This window comes from Rhinopithecus bieti, unplaced genomic scaffold (genome assembly GCF_001698545.2).
Source record: "Rhinopithecus bieti isolate Rb0 unplaced genomic scaffold, ASM169854v2 scaffold_788, whole genome shotgun sequence".
In the NCBI taxonomy this organism is placed as follows: Eukaryota; Metazoa; Chordata; class Mammalia; order Primates; family Cercopithecidae; genus Rhinopithecus; species Rhinopithecus bieti.
The window spans coordinates 3,313,397-3,330,324 of record NW_016803416.1 but is presented as its reverse complement, the minus strand read 5'-3'; the positions used below and the strand labels follow the sequence as shown (position 1 = coordinate 3,330,324).

General features: G+C 39.2%; 1 protein-coding gene across 9 annotated transcripts in view; it reads left to right on the top strand.

Moving 5' to 3' along the window:
- Window positions 1-16,928, top strand: part of ENPP2 (ectonucleotide pyrophosphatase/phosphodiesterase 2) — a 132,418-nt gene that overhangs the window by 82,890 nt on the left and 32,600 nt on the right. For 5 of the 9 annotated variants that reach the window (XM_017882862.1, XM_017882842.1, XM_017882852.1 and 2 more), the window contains exons 10-14: window positions 4,181-4,246; window positions 4,887-4,959; window positions 9,560-9,715; window positions 11,724-11,832; window positions 14,919-15,044. In XM_017882862.1, coding sequence (XP_017738351.1) covers window positions 4,181-4,246; window positions 4,887-4,959; window positions 9,560-9,715; window positions 11,724-11,832; window positions 14,919-15,044 — 530 coding nt within the window. The remainder of the gene's footprint in view (window positions 1-4,180; window positions 4,247-4,886; window positions 4,960-9,559; window positions 9,716-11,723; window positions 11,833-14,918; window positions 15,045-16,928) is intronic. The other 4 variants (XM_017882881.1, XM_017882871.1, XM_017882911.1 and 1 more) reach the window with 1 other exon arrangement.

The window sequence follows — 16,928 nt, the reverse complement described above, 5'->3', positions numbered from 1 at the left end:
GCATGTCTGTAATCCCAGCTACTCGGGAGGATGAGGCAGGAGAATGGCTTGAACCTGGGAGGCAGAGGTTTTGGTGAGCTGAGATCATGCCATTGCACTCCAGCCTGGGCAACAAGAGTGAAACTGTCTCAAAAAAAAAAATTATATATATATGTATATTTATATATATAGTATATATATTTATATATGTATATTATATATAGTATATATATTTATATATAAATATACATATATAGTATCTTCATCATGGGATGTTGCGAAGATGCAATGAGCTAACATATTTAAAATGCTTATGCCAGGCATGGTGGCTCATGCCTGTAGTCTCAGCACTTTGGAAGGCTGAGGCAGGTGGATCGCTTGAGCACAGGAGTTTGAGAACAAGCTGGGGAACATGGCAAAACCCTGTCTCTACAAAATATACGATAATTAGCCAGGCATGGTGGCACATGCCTGTAGTCCCAGCTACTTGGGAGGCTGAGGTGGGAGGATCACCAAGCCCAAGGAGGTTGAGGCTGCAGTGAGCTGAGATGGCACCACTGCACTCCAGCCTGGGCAACAGAGTGAGACCCTGTCTCAAAATAAAACAGGCCAGGTGCGGTGGCTCACGCCTATAATCCAAGTACTTTGGGAGGCCGAGGTGGGTAGATCAGGAGGTCAGGAGATTGAGACGCTCCTGGCTGACACAGTGAAACCCGGTCTCTACTAAAATACAAAAAATTAGCCGGCGGTGGTGGGTGCCTGTAGTCCCAGCTACTCAGGAGGCTGAGGCAGGAGAATGGCGTGAACCCGGGATGTGGAGCTTGCAGTGAGCCGAGACCACACCACTGAACTCCAGCCTGGGGACAGAGTGAGACTCCGTCTCAATAAATATATAAGTAAATAAATAAAATAAAACAGCATAAAATGCTTATTAGGGTACTTGGTACATAGAGAACAACTGATAAATGGTATTTGTTTTCTTATTCACATTCTGTCTTTCAACATTGACTAGACAAGGGCTATATGTGTCTTAAGGTAATTTGCTCCCCTTTACTAGTAAATACTTAATTTAGTCTTTTTTTTTTTGACCATGTCTAATATACTTGGTCTCATGACAAATTCTCCATCAATCAGTGGTAGTGAAGACAGCAACATGTACCCCGTTTCTTTTTTTGCTCTTTCTTGGTCAGATTTATTTGTGCTGTCTGTGAATGGTATTGAATATTTGAAACGCTATTGGCTAAGGGCCATGTCCTTTTGGTCTCTGAGGTTATTTCATAAAGATAACCTAGAACTCCTAGGAAACTTAGGGACAACCTTGCCCAGTTCCTCATTTAAGAGATTAGAGGCCGGGTGTAGTGGCTCATGCCTGTAATCCCAGCAGTTTGGGAAACCGAGGCGGGTGGATCACTTGAGGTCCGGAGTTCAAAACCAGCCTGGCCAACATGGTGAAACCCTGTCTCTACTAAAAATATAACAATTAGACGGGCGTGGTGGCAGGCACCTTTAGTCCCAGCTACTTGGAGGCTGAGGCAGGAGAATCACTTGAACCGGGGAGGTGGAGGTTACAATGAGCCGAGATTGTGCCACTGCACTCCAGCCTAGGCGAGAGAGCAAGACTCCATCTCAACAACAACAACAACAACAACAACAACAACAACAGAGAGTGAGAGAGAGATTAGGACACTAAGGCCTAGAAAGGTTAAATGTTGCACCTAAAGTCAGAGGTAGAATGGCTACTCAGACCTCCAGCATCCTCATCTTATTCTCTTAACACAAACACAATCAGCCCCTGCCCAGAAAAGAATAGCTTGCTTATCTTTCTCCAAGCAAAATGACGACTCCTCCATAATAGTGTTTTTGGTAGGAATATCTTTATTTATGTTTACACAAATGCCTTAAACCCAATATGCCCTTAACAAATATTTTGTGAATGACTATATCATCTCCGTGGACCTATAAATTCAGTATATAACAATAAAAGCTAACATTTTTCTAAACCCTTTCTATGTGCCCAGCACTATTCTAAATGCTTTAGACGTATTCTCTTTTCAACTTCACAACAACTTCATGAGATAGGTACTGTTATTGTCCTCGTTTTCCAGAGGTATCAAAAGTTTAGATAACTTGCCTAGTCTTATCACCAGCATTTGCTGGAGTCAGGATTCAAACCCGAGCACTCTGGCCTCATAGCTGGCGCTTTTAATTCCCTGTCTACCATTGTTCAAGTACCCCATCCAACGAGGGCATTCAGGGGTGAGCATTCTGAGCTTGACACAGATTCTGTTAGTTTGTATTTTTCCATTAGTATTAAAAGTGGATTCATTAGGGCCCCATTTCTGTGGCTTAACACCAATTACGTAAAATAAAGCAGGTTTTGGGCAGGTAGTGAAATAAGGTAAAATGAAAAGGCTCTGGCATTCACTTTTTTTTTTTTTTTAACTTAGGAAAGAATTCAAAGTATGCAATTATTTTGCTTAGATACAAAGGATTTCTAAAGCTGAAGAATTAAATTCCTTAAGTGATTAACCTGACTTTGCTCTGCCTATTTCTAATTCAATTACAGGATATAATGAACAGGGTCACATTTATCCAACAGCATTGGGATATGTTTAAATTTGGACTCATTTTATGGCACACATGATTTTCTGGTCTTCTGTGATAGTTCCAGAAAGAGAGGATGCCTGGGGAATGACAAATCCCTGTAAGCTGGATGGTGATGGGGGAGGCAGAGAGACCACTTGATGAGAGCCCCTGCTTGAGGATTTATCCTTCTCCCAGCTCTCTCACTGCTCATGTCCACCGACAGTAAAAGTTTAAGTGGCTCACCAATGTTCCACAATAATTTTTCCTGACCACATTTACACTTGTGCTTTAGTTGAATTCATGACGAACATGCCTCTAAAGCTTGGTCTTGGATGGGGGAGTGAAAACGCATTTTGAGTTCCCTGTTGGGAAAGAGTGGATGAATTTCCCCTGACTAAAGATACCTCTTAGCTTGTGAGCATCTTAATGTAACAGCCTGGGATGCAGTACTGTCCTGTTAGCTGCGAGCCCTCAGAGCCCTTAAAGCTAGTGCCAGACTTAGGGTAATTATATTTCGACAGAGGAAAGAAACTTAAACACAAAAGTCATTGTGGATGAAGATTATACCCTTTTTGTCAGTTGCTTAATTATATGTGCCTTTTTTTTTTTTTTTTTTTTTTTTGAGACAGAATTTCACTCTTGTTGCCCAGGCTGGAGTGCAATGGTGCAATATTGGCTCACTGCAACCTCTGCCTCCCAGACTCAAGGGATTCTCTTGCCTCAGCCTCCCAAGTAGCTGGGATTACAGGCATGTGCCATCATGCCTGGTTAATTTTGTATTTTTAGTAGGGATGGGATTTTGCTATGTTGGTCAGGCTGGTCTTGAACTCCTGACCTCAGGTGATCTGTCTGCCTCGGCTTCCCAAAGTGCTGGGATTACAGGCATGAGCCACTGCACCCAGCCTATTCTTGGTAGATTTTTATAGGGCTGCAAGAAAATGGCAAGAATACCTTCCCTAACCCATTATTTTATAGAGGAGGAACTTAAAGTTTCAGGTTAGATAGTATTTCTAAAGTCATACCGTTATTTAGAGGCAGAATGATGACTAATTATGATCATTAATAAAATATGTTTTAAAGAACTTACTGTGTCTTAGGCACTGGACATGCCCTTTCCTTGTCTTGTTTCATTTCATCCTTACAACCAAGCTGTACAGCGTCCTTTGCTGTTAGCTTTATCTTACCGATGAGTAAACTGAGACCAAGAGGTCAAGAGAGGTCACACTGCCAGCAAGAGGCAGATTGGGGATGTAAGTACTGACCCCTTTATGGCCACAGCTAAAGGCTCGACAGAATAAACGACAATGATTCTGAAACCAGGGTCCTTTCTGCTTGTAGTGGAGTTTCTGATTAGCAAGACAGGTTCCTCATTTTGACTGTGAATCAGAGTTTCCAGTGTAGTCTTCTGTGGAAGAGGTTGAGCAACGTAATATGTTGCAAATGGAAATAGTAGTTTAAACGCTAATTCGAAAGAGGGGCTTTTGCTACAAATGAAGTGAAAACAGATGGTGGTAAATAGAGAGCATTTGGCCTGGGTGCAAGAGCAAGCACTCATCAGGCTTGAGTTTGTGGAAATGAAACCTAACAACATGCTTTGCTTGCTTTTACCCTCCAGTGTCATCCCTCACGAGCGGAGAATATTAACCATATTGCAGTGGCTCACCCTGCCAGACAGTGAGAGGTATTTGTTTCTCTCTTTCTTCTTCAGTACATTTCCATCTTAACTTAGAATTGCATGAAACACTAGACTGTGGAATAGAAGCACAGCCAATGTTTGGAATTAAAAGTTTTGTGGTTCTTAGCCTTAAGTGTTACTTCCCTAAGAAGGATACAATAGACTTTGGTTATTGGGTCCATTTAATTACTTGGATTACTGCAGCTATTAATTCTGTCCACTACAGCAGAGCTGAAGGGAGTTTCTGGCTTTGATAAATGAACCAGCAGCATCCCAAGGATTGCAGAAGTATCAAGAGAGACGCTTGTCTGTAATGGAGTTAGTTGTTCTTTCAGGCTTCGGATTGCACAGCCCATGTGAATTACCACCAGGCTCAGTTACCTGGAGGGTCCAGGACTCCGAGTACATGTTCAAGTTTTCCTTTGTGACTTTTGAGTCCTGAAGGTAGTTCCAGGCAGTTACCACAGATGGGGTGGTGGTCATAGAAACAATAGAAAAAAAAAAGTTTTCCATGCTAATATGAATAGTAGTTAAAGGATAAATTAAACTTGAGAACATTTTTTAAAAATGTGTTTTTTTAAAATATGTGATATTTTTTGTTACGTGTGGTTTAGGAGAGATTCTGAACCTTCCAATTTTCTTATAGGCCTTCGGTCTATGCCTTCTATTCTGAACAACCTGATTTCTCTGGACACAAATATGGCCCTTTTGGCCCTGAGGTTAGTGGTTTAGCATCTGCCTGAGAAGAACTTTTGGCCCTGGGCTACCTGACCTACTGACCTTATTTCAGGATTTGTATAAAGTCTGGATGGATGTTTGTATCTACAAGGTTTATGCAAAGTCAAATAACTACAAGACTAAAAATATTTTTTTAAAATCTTAAAACTACCCGTTTCTCTTATAGGAGCTTCATTTCAGATTGCTTTGATATTTAAATAATAACATATCCTGAACTTGATGTTAACAGGAAATGGGGTATATTCTAGTCTTGTGGGCGTCAGTTGGAGGGTGAAAAATCAGGAAGGGTTGGCATTTGCTTCAATGGGATAGGCATGGAAAAAAATCTTGAGATGAAACCTACAATACAAAACATTGTAAATGAATTTCAGCACCCTTAAATGATTAGGCAGTTTAGAGAGGGTAGATCAGCTCAGCAGCTCCAATAACCTTAGCAGATATAATACAGTCAACCTGGCATAAGTTATGATAATGGACCCTTTTGAATTTAATACATTTTGGCAGAGGTATATATACTGTGAAATTGTTACCACACTCAAGATATGAACATATTCATCATCCCCCAAAGTAACGTAAATTCTCGAGAGAAATATACCGCTGAATGAATCTGCTTATTCAGAGCAGCGTGAGTTTTTTTTTTTTTTTTTTTTTTGAGATGGAGTCTTTCTCCACCACCTAGACTGGAGTGCAGTGGTGCGATCTTGACTCACTGCAACCTCCGCCTCCCAGGTTCAAGTGATTCTCCTGTCTCAGCCTCTCAAGTAACTGGGATTACAGGCGTGCACCACCATGCCCGGCTAAGTTTTGTATTTTCAGTAGAGACAGGTTTCTGCCATGTTGGCCAGACTGGTCTCGAACTCCTGACCTCAGGTGATCCACATGCCTTGGCCTCCCAAAGTGCTGGGATTATAGGCATGAGCCACCACACCCAGCCGAGGGTGACAAATTTTTATCAAACACTCAGCCATCATCGTGGAAGGCAATCTGTAAGGTAGTATCCAGTATAATTTCAAATTCAGAAGATGGGAAAGGAATGGCTAGAAACGTTCCCACATTTCAGCATAGATAGTAAAAAATGATGGAGTTTGCAAGTCTAAACTTTTACGTATTTTTAAATATTTAAGTAGCCTAGTAACCCATAGCATACTGCTGACTATAATTAAGTTCATTGTTTTCAGATGAATTAGAGATACAGGTAAACATATCTTGCTTTAAGTATTTTTGACAAATTGCAGCATGTAACCAAGGAGTCATAAGTGTTTCTGAATGCTTTGACATCAATACAGAGGTGATTTATTTAAGCACTAGTAAGTAATAGCTACGTAAAACCATTCTTAGTTTGTCCTAATCATTAAACTTATATAAGTCAGATGCTCTTTTTCTGTCCCTTTGAAGTTTAACCCGTCTTGTATGATTGTGAAACAAATGATAAAATGAGGTAAACATCTGCATGCATGATGCCGGTAAAGAACACCGAAGGAAGAATGGCTATTTTATCTTTAGGATGACTTTCTTGGAGATTCACCTAAAGGGAACAAAACGAACCACATTTTATCAAAATGTTCACAAAACAAAACAAAACACCTGAGCAGTTCCACGTTCCCTACTTAAAAGTTTGACTTCTTGGGTAATAATATCCCCTCAAAGAACCTGTGGGGTAAGCAAAACAGGGATTGGTATAGCCATTCTTTTAAAAGTAGGGCTCTGGTACTTTCGCTTGACTGCTAAGTAGAGAATTTGAAGACAGCACCACAGAACTTTTAACTCCTAGACCACAGTTCCTTCCATGGAACCATTTAACCCTCCTTCAGTCCAGGAGATAAGCAAAGTGGTCAGTTAATAACTATGTTCAAATTATACAGAACATTTTATTTATGGCAAAAGTTGGCTTTTAATAATACAGGTGAGGTATAACTCAAACCTTAAAAGTTATGTGGCTTGATGATAAATGTTCCTAATCAGTAAACATCTTTGGGTTTCTAATATGTGTAGTTCAGTTGCAATTACATGCATGAAAGTATATGTTTGTGTGAATTAAGAAACAAACACTTTTTTTTGAAAGTACTGAGTAGGAATAAATGAAGCAGGATACAGGATGCTTTAATTTCCTATAATAATTTTTCTATGCCCAGGGTTGCTCATAAATATATAAACAGAGATTTTTCCTATAGTACCTTTGAATTAAGAGTTGAAAGTATTCATGTTATGTTTTTTTCAGTATTACTACTTCTTGCAGCTAGGGTATTTTCATATGTCTACTGGGTAAACTCATCCATCCCTCATTCCAATTGGGTATCTTGGAGTATATCTTCAGTAATGGTAATCTGATAACCTGGTCATTTTCTTCTCATAAGGGAAAGGATATTTTCAGATTTCAATTATTTCTCATCTGGTTCTAGGAATCTTATTTTAACTGAAAGGAAAACAAAATTGTTTACACTTTTAAAACATGAAACCAAAGCAAGTCAGCAAAAGTTCTCTTCTATTGTAAGCTAATTGGTTTATATACCTATGTATCCTATATGCCTACCTGTATATCATTATTTACACTTACTATACATGAAAAGATTATAACATACTGGTTGAAAGATTATTTTAAAATCAGTAACATATATTTTACATATAAGAAAATAACATTTGAAATTTCATTGAAATGACTTTCACTAGCAAAATGCTATATGCTACAATAAGATGAATTCAGTTGAAATTTGTGCTTTATTTGCTAAATATTTGAGTACACATTTTTTCAGGATGATTCTCAAAAGCCATTAAATGAGATGACCAAACATTGACCTAATAGCTTCAAGAAATGGTGTATTGCTCCTGGTTTCAGAGTGTAATGGTGAATGTTAAAAAATATGCTTGCTTTTGATTATTGGCGCAATCTTTTTCTTTTTGACCTTCTATGCTTTTTCTGTGACCCCTTGTTCGGCTGCTCTTCCGGGCCTAGAGTCAGAGCTTTGGCTGGCTAGTCTCTACCTTCAGATGGCAAAGTATCCTGAAATGCAGGGAAATTTGCACCTGTACCTCCCATCCTCTTAATAACCTCAGGCTAAAATTTCTAAATTCAGGCTAAAGTGGCTGGTCAGTGAAAACCTAGCTCTCATCTACCTCTAACATTTGAAGAAGGAAATACATGCAATATAATCACTGGATGAAAACCCAGTTTGACTAAACCCTACTCTTCTGCTCCTCTAACCTGCTGCAATTGGAAGGGCTCACCTTTGGAGTCTTTGGAATGTTGAGGTCTCTTGCAAATGGCATAGAGTTTGATGGGCCGACTTGAACGCTAGCAGAATGTATTCAGTGACCATGAAATGGAAAATCCTCTTTTACTTTTGCTGCTTTTCTTATGGAGATTTGCCTAAAACTAGGAGCATTAAAAAACAAACAAACAAAACCAAAGTCTTTGGGGCTGTCTTTTGATCGCTGTAGCGGAGAGAGAGGATGAGACAGAAACAGAAGTGCCTTTGCCGTGGCTTGCCCTGGAAACAGTGAAATCGCATGGCAGATGTTCCCCTTCTTGGATACACTAACATTGTTCCTCCTCCTGCCCCTTCCTGCATCTGAATGGCTCTCAAGACAGTCCTCCCAAGAGAAGTCAGTGAGGTAGACAGCAAGGCTTGCTGCTTTAATTCACCTTTGCACCATCAGCAAATCAGGGGCCTGTTTTTCCTCCAGCATTTGGAAATCCCAAAAGGTTATCTTCAGTTTATGTGTCGACTTTACTGCTCTCTGGATTTTCAAAACAAAATCCATAGCATGCAACTCCCCTTAAAAGCAGGTTTCTGATAGCAAGAGCATAAGTAGACTCTTTCTTGGTCTGTATATACCAAGACAAAAAAGAGATGACTTTTGATGACTTTTAGATTTTACCTAATTTTAAAAGAGACTTTAACTTAGAGTTCCTCTGTACTAAAAACCTCAGTTGTCAGTGAGTTCTCTCCTGCTGAAAATCCTGATTTGTGGGAGTACATTTATGATTAAGGAGGATTGCTTATTATTTATGTTTCATTCCATCCTTGGTTTTAAAATTTTTCACTGGATCCTTGTCAATGAAGGTGACAGTTGCTTTGACATACTTGCTGGCGTGAACAGAAAGATACCTGTCAGATTCTGAATTGGAAACACTTACATGAACCTCATTGTCATCTTGAAATGACCAAGTGGCTAGTATTTGGCCTACTTTTAAGTTAGTTCTTTATAAATGGAGAGCTTTTCATAACCAAAAACTAGTCTCTCCCTAATGCAGGAGTTATGGAATACAGAGCTTGTCTAATGCCACCTTCACATACATCCATAAATATCAGCCAAAAGAAACCCACATGACTAGATTTTCTTGAATTGGATTCTTGTTCTCAGCGAAGAAGCTGTGACAGCAGCATCAACATCAATTTAGGAGGCTTCTCTCCGTGGAGTTCCTCTAAGCATCCATCCCTCATTCCAATTTTTTCTCACTTAAGGAGACTTAGTTATTCTAACTGAGACTCTGCTGATCCCAGATGGGAAAGTGTAAGCTTTATATCTGACTCAGAGGGACAGACGACTTCTGAGTCCAGCCATCTCTATCCGCCAGTACAGGAGAGTAGTTATGGCTCACCTTTTACTCCGGCTAAGAGACCTAAGAGGAAAGTTGCCCCTAAGAGGAGACAGGAAAGACCAGTTGCTCCTCCAAAGAAAAGAAGAAGAAAAATACATAGGATGGATCATTATGCTGCGGAAACTCGTCAGGACAAAGTAAGTTTATCTATTGTTCCAAAGCTTTGTGGCGGGCAGGTCTGAGTTGAAGGTTGCCTTCAGTGCCTTGGTTGGAAAATCGGCTGAGCAAGTTTTAGAAAACTCTGGTGCGTTGACCTTGGCTTTGAGTCCAGAAGAATGTGGTGCTTCAGAGGTTAACAGTGATGTGAAGACTGCCTGAACTCAACATGACAGAAAAAAAGAAGTCTTATCCTTTTTTTTTAAGAGTTAGTTGCCCTAAAACTAGTATTAACATTTAGGCTGGAGTGACTATTAAGATTGGTTTTGTTTGTGCTTATTCACAGAATCAGTCACATGGTTTGTGGCCCTGGTTCTTGAGAACAACCCTGCAAGGTAAAAGGGAGTATTCTCAAAGACAATGTGGATTAGAACTCAATAGGAAGTTGGCTTAGATTAGGGGTCTGCACCTTCAGAGATCAGAAAAGGTGTAGATTGTAGAGAAGGAAATAGCTAAGACAGAAAGAAAGAGAAAATAAGGGGCGGATAGAGTTGTATGTAATTTCCACAAGTAATGTCTATTCTTCCCAGTATGTTCAGAAGAGCCTATCGGTTGTTGCTTTTACTAAAACCTTTGAATACCTCTGAGGCAGTATCTTATTTGTGATCCTCTGAACTGATCCCTAAGAAGTAGGTTCTGGATTTTACCTGAGTCATCCTGCTGAGTAAAGGAAAATAAGTCATTGCCAAAGATCAAAACATGTGGTGCATTTGGTATTTCTTTATCTAGACAGAGATCTTTGAGGAGAGCATGATTTTCTCGGAAGCAAATACCACTTTGTTCCACACCTATTAGTCCCTTCCGATTATATTACACATCTCTTTCTGAAACTTTCAACTGTGACTTCCTCCTTGGGACAGGACTTGAAATCCTGACTCCTGTCATGAAGAATAAAACAAAAGTTTACACCTGATTTCCCTAATGAAATAATAAGAGGAAAGGTCTTGATTCATCTGAGAAGATGCTAGTGGAAGATGATATTATGTGTCTGAGTAAAAATAATATTCACATCCCTTCTGTTCTTATCTTAATCATCTTGGGTATATGTATGTGATTGTGAGCTAAGCTATAAAATTTCATCTAAATATACTCCCTGTATCTTTCTATTCTTCGTCTGATGAGATGTTTCTTAAAAATCTTTCCATTGCACAGCTAAAGATGAAAGGGAGACGGAGAGCCTCTAGTATGTGAGAACATTCATGCTGTTAGAAACTTCCATTTGAAGTAAGAAAATGAGAGATGGATAATGTTTCTTAGGCTTTGGAAATGGTCTTCAGGAAAGAATTGGGTTTTCATATTTTGTTAAAAAGAAGAAACCTTCTAGAACAAACTCATGGTTCACTTCTGTTTAAGTTAGGACTCTTATGGATTCTTGTTTCACTCAAAATCAGCTTTAAAAGAACTAAAGTGAGAAGTAATAACTTATTTCTTAGAATAGGTTCTTCTGTTAAGAATCTATTGCTTTCAGACGCCAACAGTTAAATTACTTAGAACAAGATGGATCTCATTGTATTAGTGATATTCTAATTTATTATCCAGTGGAAGGTTATGATTTTAACCTCAGAACAGCTTTGCATTCACTTAATGTCTATCTTCTTGCCATGATTCAAAATCTAATGTGATTTCACTTAGGGAACTGTCCATCTGACTTTCTGTCATCAAAACTCTTGGATTTAAAGGATGCTGTCACATTTTAGAAAGTCGATTTTCTCTCTTACAGAATTTTCATTAACAATATTTTGACATTTTATATCAAAGAATCTTTAAAGGGATTGGATGAGGAGAGGTTTTAATTCTCTCAAAAGAATACAAATATAATGTGCTTAGACCAGATTTCCATTAAGAATGGCAGGTAAATCCCCCCAGACAAAGCTCTGCCTCTGGGCCGGAAGTTTTCTTTCCAAAATGTTCTAGGGGTAGAAGATCTATGAGAGACTGAAAGGGAAAGAAAGAAAACCCTGTGGGGACTAACTTGCTTCTTTTTCCCAGATGACAAATCCTCTGAGGGAAATTGACAAAATTGTGGGGCAATTAATGGATGGACTGAAACAACTAAAACTGCATCGGTGTGTCAATGTCATCTTTGTAGGAGACCATGGTAAAGCTTTGTTTTTTCTTTGCTAATAGGATAGATGGATAATGTTTCTGATCATATTGAGGAAAATAATCCTTGCCCTTAGAAGCCAAGATTCCATTCTTAACCTCCTTTCCCCTTTCTTTAAGATGGGAATAGAAATCAGGTCATGAATCAAAAGTATGAGATGACCTGAGAGATCCCTGGGTTCGTTTTGATCAAAAGCTGGGACTTCTTATATATTTCTGTTATTTGCAGGAAAGACCTTTCTACAAAAATCTGTCTCTTATTAAAGCGATACAGACAGTTTACTTGTGATATTAATAACTTCTTCTGTGAATGTGACATATCAGGTGATAATCCCCTATCCCTGCCAGCCACATCCCCAAAAGGAGCCCATGGAGTTTATATGGTTAAAAAATACATCCAAATATGATAAAGAAGCAGAGACATAGGATTCTTGTCAGAGAAGTGGCATGTAAGTCAAATGATTTCCCTGAATCCACCGAGGGAAGTCAAGGTCCAAACCAGAAGGCCCTGCTGTGATTCAGATGACTGATAAAGAGAGGAAGAAGCATTATAGGAAGTAGTTCTTCTAAATCACTTTATGAAGTAGAAAAATTTATGACCAATTCTTTGAGGAGATCAAGAGCATCATAAACATTATGTGACTATAGAGCTGGGCGGGGGGTGGGGACTCAGAGACATGCAGACTCAGTTCTAGAGAGTGTCTCCTGTATTCCGGAACTATTAGACTGAAACAATAACGTTGGAATTTGGGGCTTCTCCCTTCTAGTGGAGTTTGGAAGATGAAAATTGGCTGACTCTTTGGCAGTTCTGTTAAGAATGGCAGGCAAATCTTCCTAGCTCTGGTCCTGAAAGTCTTCCTAGAATGTCATAGAAGATCTATGAGAAATTAGGAAAAAAAAAAAAAAAAAAAAAAAAGCTAAAGGGATTAACTTTCTCCTCTTGAGTGGGCTAGATGTAACCCTTTGCAAAGTCACGCTCCATGCGTTTGGCTTGGTGGAGAGCTACACACAGGTCAGAGAAGTTGGAGCATGCGTCAAAGCTGATCCAATTTAAGTTGCCCAGAGGTGTCAAGAGCATTTGCTCACGTGCTGGAGCCAGACGTCTAAGTAGAAGGGTCCCAATGAGTCATGTGCTGAGGCATTGTAAAGGTCATGGATAGGTTAAAACCTTGGCTTATTAGTGTGCAGGCTTCCAAGATGAGTAGATCCATTTGGTTTGGGACAACTACAGCACTTCTTCTTCTTCTTTTTTTTTTTTTTTTTTTGAGATGGAGTTTCACTCTCATCGCCCAAGGTGGAGTACAATGGTATCATCTCGGTTCACTGCAACCTCCACCTCCCGGGTTCAAGTGATTCTCCTGTCTCAGCCTCCTGAGTAGCTGGGATTACAGGCACCTGCCACCAGGCCCAGCTAATTTTGTATTTTAGTAGAGATGGGGTTTCACCATGTTGGCCAGGCTGGTCTCGAACTCCTGGCCTCAGGTGATCTGCCCACCTTGGCCTCCCAAAGTGTACAGCACCTCATTCTTAAAAGGTGGTATGGTTTAGTGTTTTAGGGCATGGTCTTTGGAGTCAGAATGAATTTTAGTGGCGTTCAAATTGCACTGTGTCACTTAACATCTGCATGACGCTGTACACCTTTTGTGGCCTCTCCAAGTCTCAGTTTCCTCATCTGTCAGGCGAGAACATTAGCACCCCTCCACAAAGTTAGTCTGCAGAGTGAAGGCTGGTGATGCTTAAGGAGCACTTAGCACAGTGCCTGATGGACTTCTAAAGTAAGGGGGATTGTTCACATTTGGGGTGGCATAAGGGACTTCCTAGAAATAAAACAAATGGGAGAGGCTTTCAGCCCTCTATTAATATGTATTTGGGGACTTTCCCTTCCTGGACGAACATTGTACTAAAACATAGCAGCTCTTCGTTGCTCTATTTTTCTTCCTAAGGGTTTAGCTGTTACAGTGCAAGATATATAATCTTTATGCTATGTGTTTTTTCTTGCTTTTCATTCCAATTTGTATTAAACAAGGGAAGGTTCTGGATCTGGGATCCCAGGAGGTGATTATTTGAATTTTACCAGATCTGGGGTACTCTGGGTTGTATTTCCTTATTTTAAAACTTTAGGGCATCCTTTACAGGACATGCCTATATGAGTATTCTCCAACAGGATTATTTTCCCTGTTAGAGAATATTCATATGTTTAATTGTACTGAGCAATATATTAAAATGTTCCAGGTCATCTCATACATTTCAATAAGGTCTCTAGTAGCCTCCATAGTCTATGATGCTAAGATGTGAGTTTACAACAATGTTTTAAATAAAAGCATTTTGATAAAGGAATTTTCCTTGATGGGGACACACAACAAATCTTGGGGTGGAGGAGAAATATTTGTTTTAAAAAATTCCCTACCTAGAACCTTCTTGTGCTTTAGTTGCTAGCCTTCAGTTCTGACTAATTACATTGTTTACAACTTGTTTTCAATGTTATTTTGTTTTTCAGTTTGGGTGGTCATTGGAACTGACATTTTTCTTTCTCATCTCTTGTTGCCAGTATTGTTTTGTCAGTAACATCCAAGGCCACCAGTGGAGACAGTGAGGACTGGTGATTATGTACTCAAGACAGGAGATATATTAGAGAGTTGGAAAATGCCATTTTGTAAGAGATGCAGAACTGTATATTCCATTTATACCTCGAGGGTGTTTTTTTTTTTTTTTTTTTTTTTTTTAAAGAATAGATCTTTTTCACAAAGACTCTGTAAATAGTTGTGTTTATTGTTGTTGTTGTTGTTTAAATCATGGTGACTTCCTTTGTCTTGCTGTTCTGGCTGAATGACTTAAAATGTAATGCATTTTCACCCTTCTGTGCTTGCAAGATGACATGGCTAAGTAAAAGTCTAGAGAAAAGATTATACAGAGAAGCCTTAAAACATTTAAAGTCAAATACAAAAATCTCAAAAGTCAGGGCTCTTCCCATTAAGTTATTGAAAACTAACTAAAGAGATGCCTGATGTTATCTTTAGTGTCTATGTTAAGATTTTTGTTTCAATATTGCCTGAAAATACTCTTTTTTCTCCCTCCCCATAGGAATGGAAGATGTCACGTGTGATAGAACTGAGTTCTTGAGTAATTACTTAACTAATGTGGATGATATTACTTTAGTGCCTGGAACTCTAGGAAGAATTCGATCCAAATTTAGCAATAATCCTAAATGTAAGTTGATTCTTAAAACATTAAGTGGTTAGAGTGGTAATACAATGGAATAGTAAGGGCTTGTTTTCTAAAGCTAAAATACTTAGGTAAAAATTCTGGCTCTGCTATCACTTAGCTGAATGACCTTGAATAAGTCGTTTAAACTCTAAGCCTCAGTTTTTTCTTCTGAAAAATGGGGATGATAAATGCTGCAGCTATCTGTAGAAATTAATCTATGCATATTGCTTAGAGTGGTTCCTGGCACATAGTAGCATTATATAAATATTTGCTCTTATTCTTATCATGTGGAAATTGCACTTAGTTTGAAGCATGTTCATGACCGCAAACTTCTGTTTATAAGATAAGAACTTTTTCAATAAGAAGTTCAGGCTGGTCCTTTTTAGCCAAAACTGGAGGATCTGTGTAGGGGTTGGAAGAACCACATTTGGACTGTGAGAGTTCCTAGGAGCCTTGTGGAACAGAGCCCATTCTCTTTGTAAAAATGACCGGTAGAACCTAGTAGGAAAAAATATTAAGCCCTTGGGAAGTGGCAGGTGAAAGATTAGAAATAAGAATGAACAGGAATAATCTTGTCACTTATGTTTTACATGTTCCAGTTATGATCTACCACTGATACAAACTTAATTTGTGGACTAAGATTTTTAGGTGCTGCCTACGCAGCCTTTAAGAAGTCCATTGTTTTCTTGAGGTTATGTCACACTTTGAAAAAAAATTCTTTAAGGTTTTTAGCCTTGGGATTAAGAAACCATTGACACCAACCTTACAGCTTTGGAAAATTAAGTTTTTCCCTAACTATGTTCCTGAGTCAACACAAATGGAAGTGTTCCAAGGTCAGCTCCAGGCAATGTTGTGAAATAAACAAAATGTGGGTGTTTCTGCCCTCTCTCCTCCATGACCTTTCCTGCTCCTGTGTTCTCCCTTTTCTGCCCTCATTTAGACAGGACACAGTCACTATGGCACCCCTTGATTTTAGTATTTGCACTTCAGGGCTATGCAAAAAAGATTTTCTCTATTTTTAACAGTATTTCTGACATTAGTACATGTAATAGGGAGGTTGGTTTGGAGGGAAAAAAAAAAAAACTTCCCATGGCCCATGAAATCATAACTATCAATGATGAAAAGCTTTGAACCTTACAAAAACACTTTCCAATGTGGTTTCATTTTGTGGGAGACAGTAGCATGGGGTGGTGACAGGCACAGATGTCTGGATTCATATCTCAGCTCTGCTCGGTACTCACCGTGTGAGCACCCTGTACCTCTGCTTCCTCATCTGCAATGTAAGGATTGTTGGGAAGATTAAATAAGAGATTGTGTTTACGTAATTTAGATCAGTGCTTAGCACATAGTCAAAGCTATATAAAGGTTGGATATGATGATGATGTCTTAGTCATACCACTATTTCTGAGACTCTGCTGATCCCAGATGGGAAAGTGTAAGCTTTATACACACACACACACACACACACTTATTTAATCATTTTAATAGCATTGTGTGATAAGTATCACTATCCCTTTTATAGACAGTAGAAATCAAGGCTCAGAGAGGGGTGAAGGAACTAGCTTCAAGGATGATGGTTAGTAAGTTGCAGGTCTGAGATTTGAAGCCAGATTAGCTGAACCACTGCCCTTTGGTCACACAAAATGAAGACTGTTAGCCTGAAAAGAATGAGTTCTTCAGAATTGAAGGATTGATGTCCCCAGCATGGACTCCAGCATTGGATATTTCCTAGTAATTCTCTGGGACTTACCTGAGTACATGCTATTTACTTTTCTTCATTATCAAAGACCATGAACTTACTCTATTTCATCCCTTTGAGGAATATGATTTATGAGGCCTGGCTTGCTCAATCAGATTGCTTGAGTGCCAGAGTGCCAACTCCTCCTC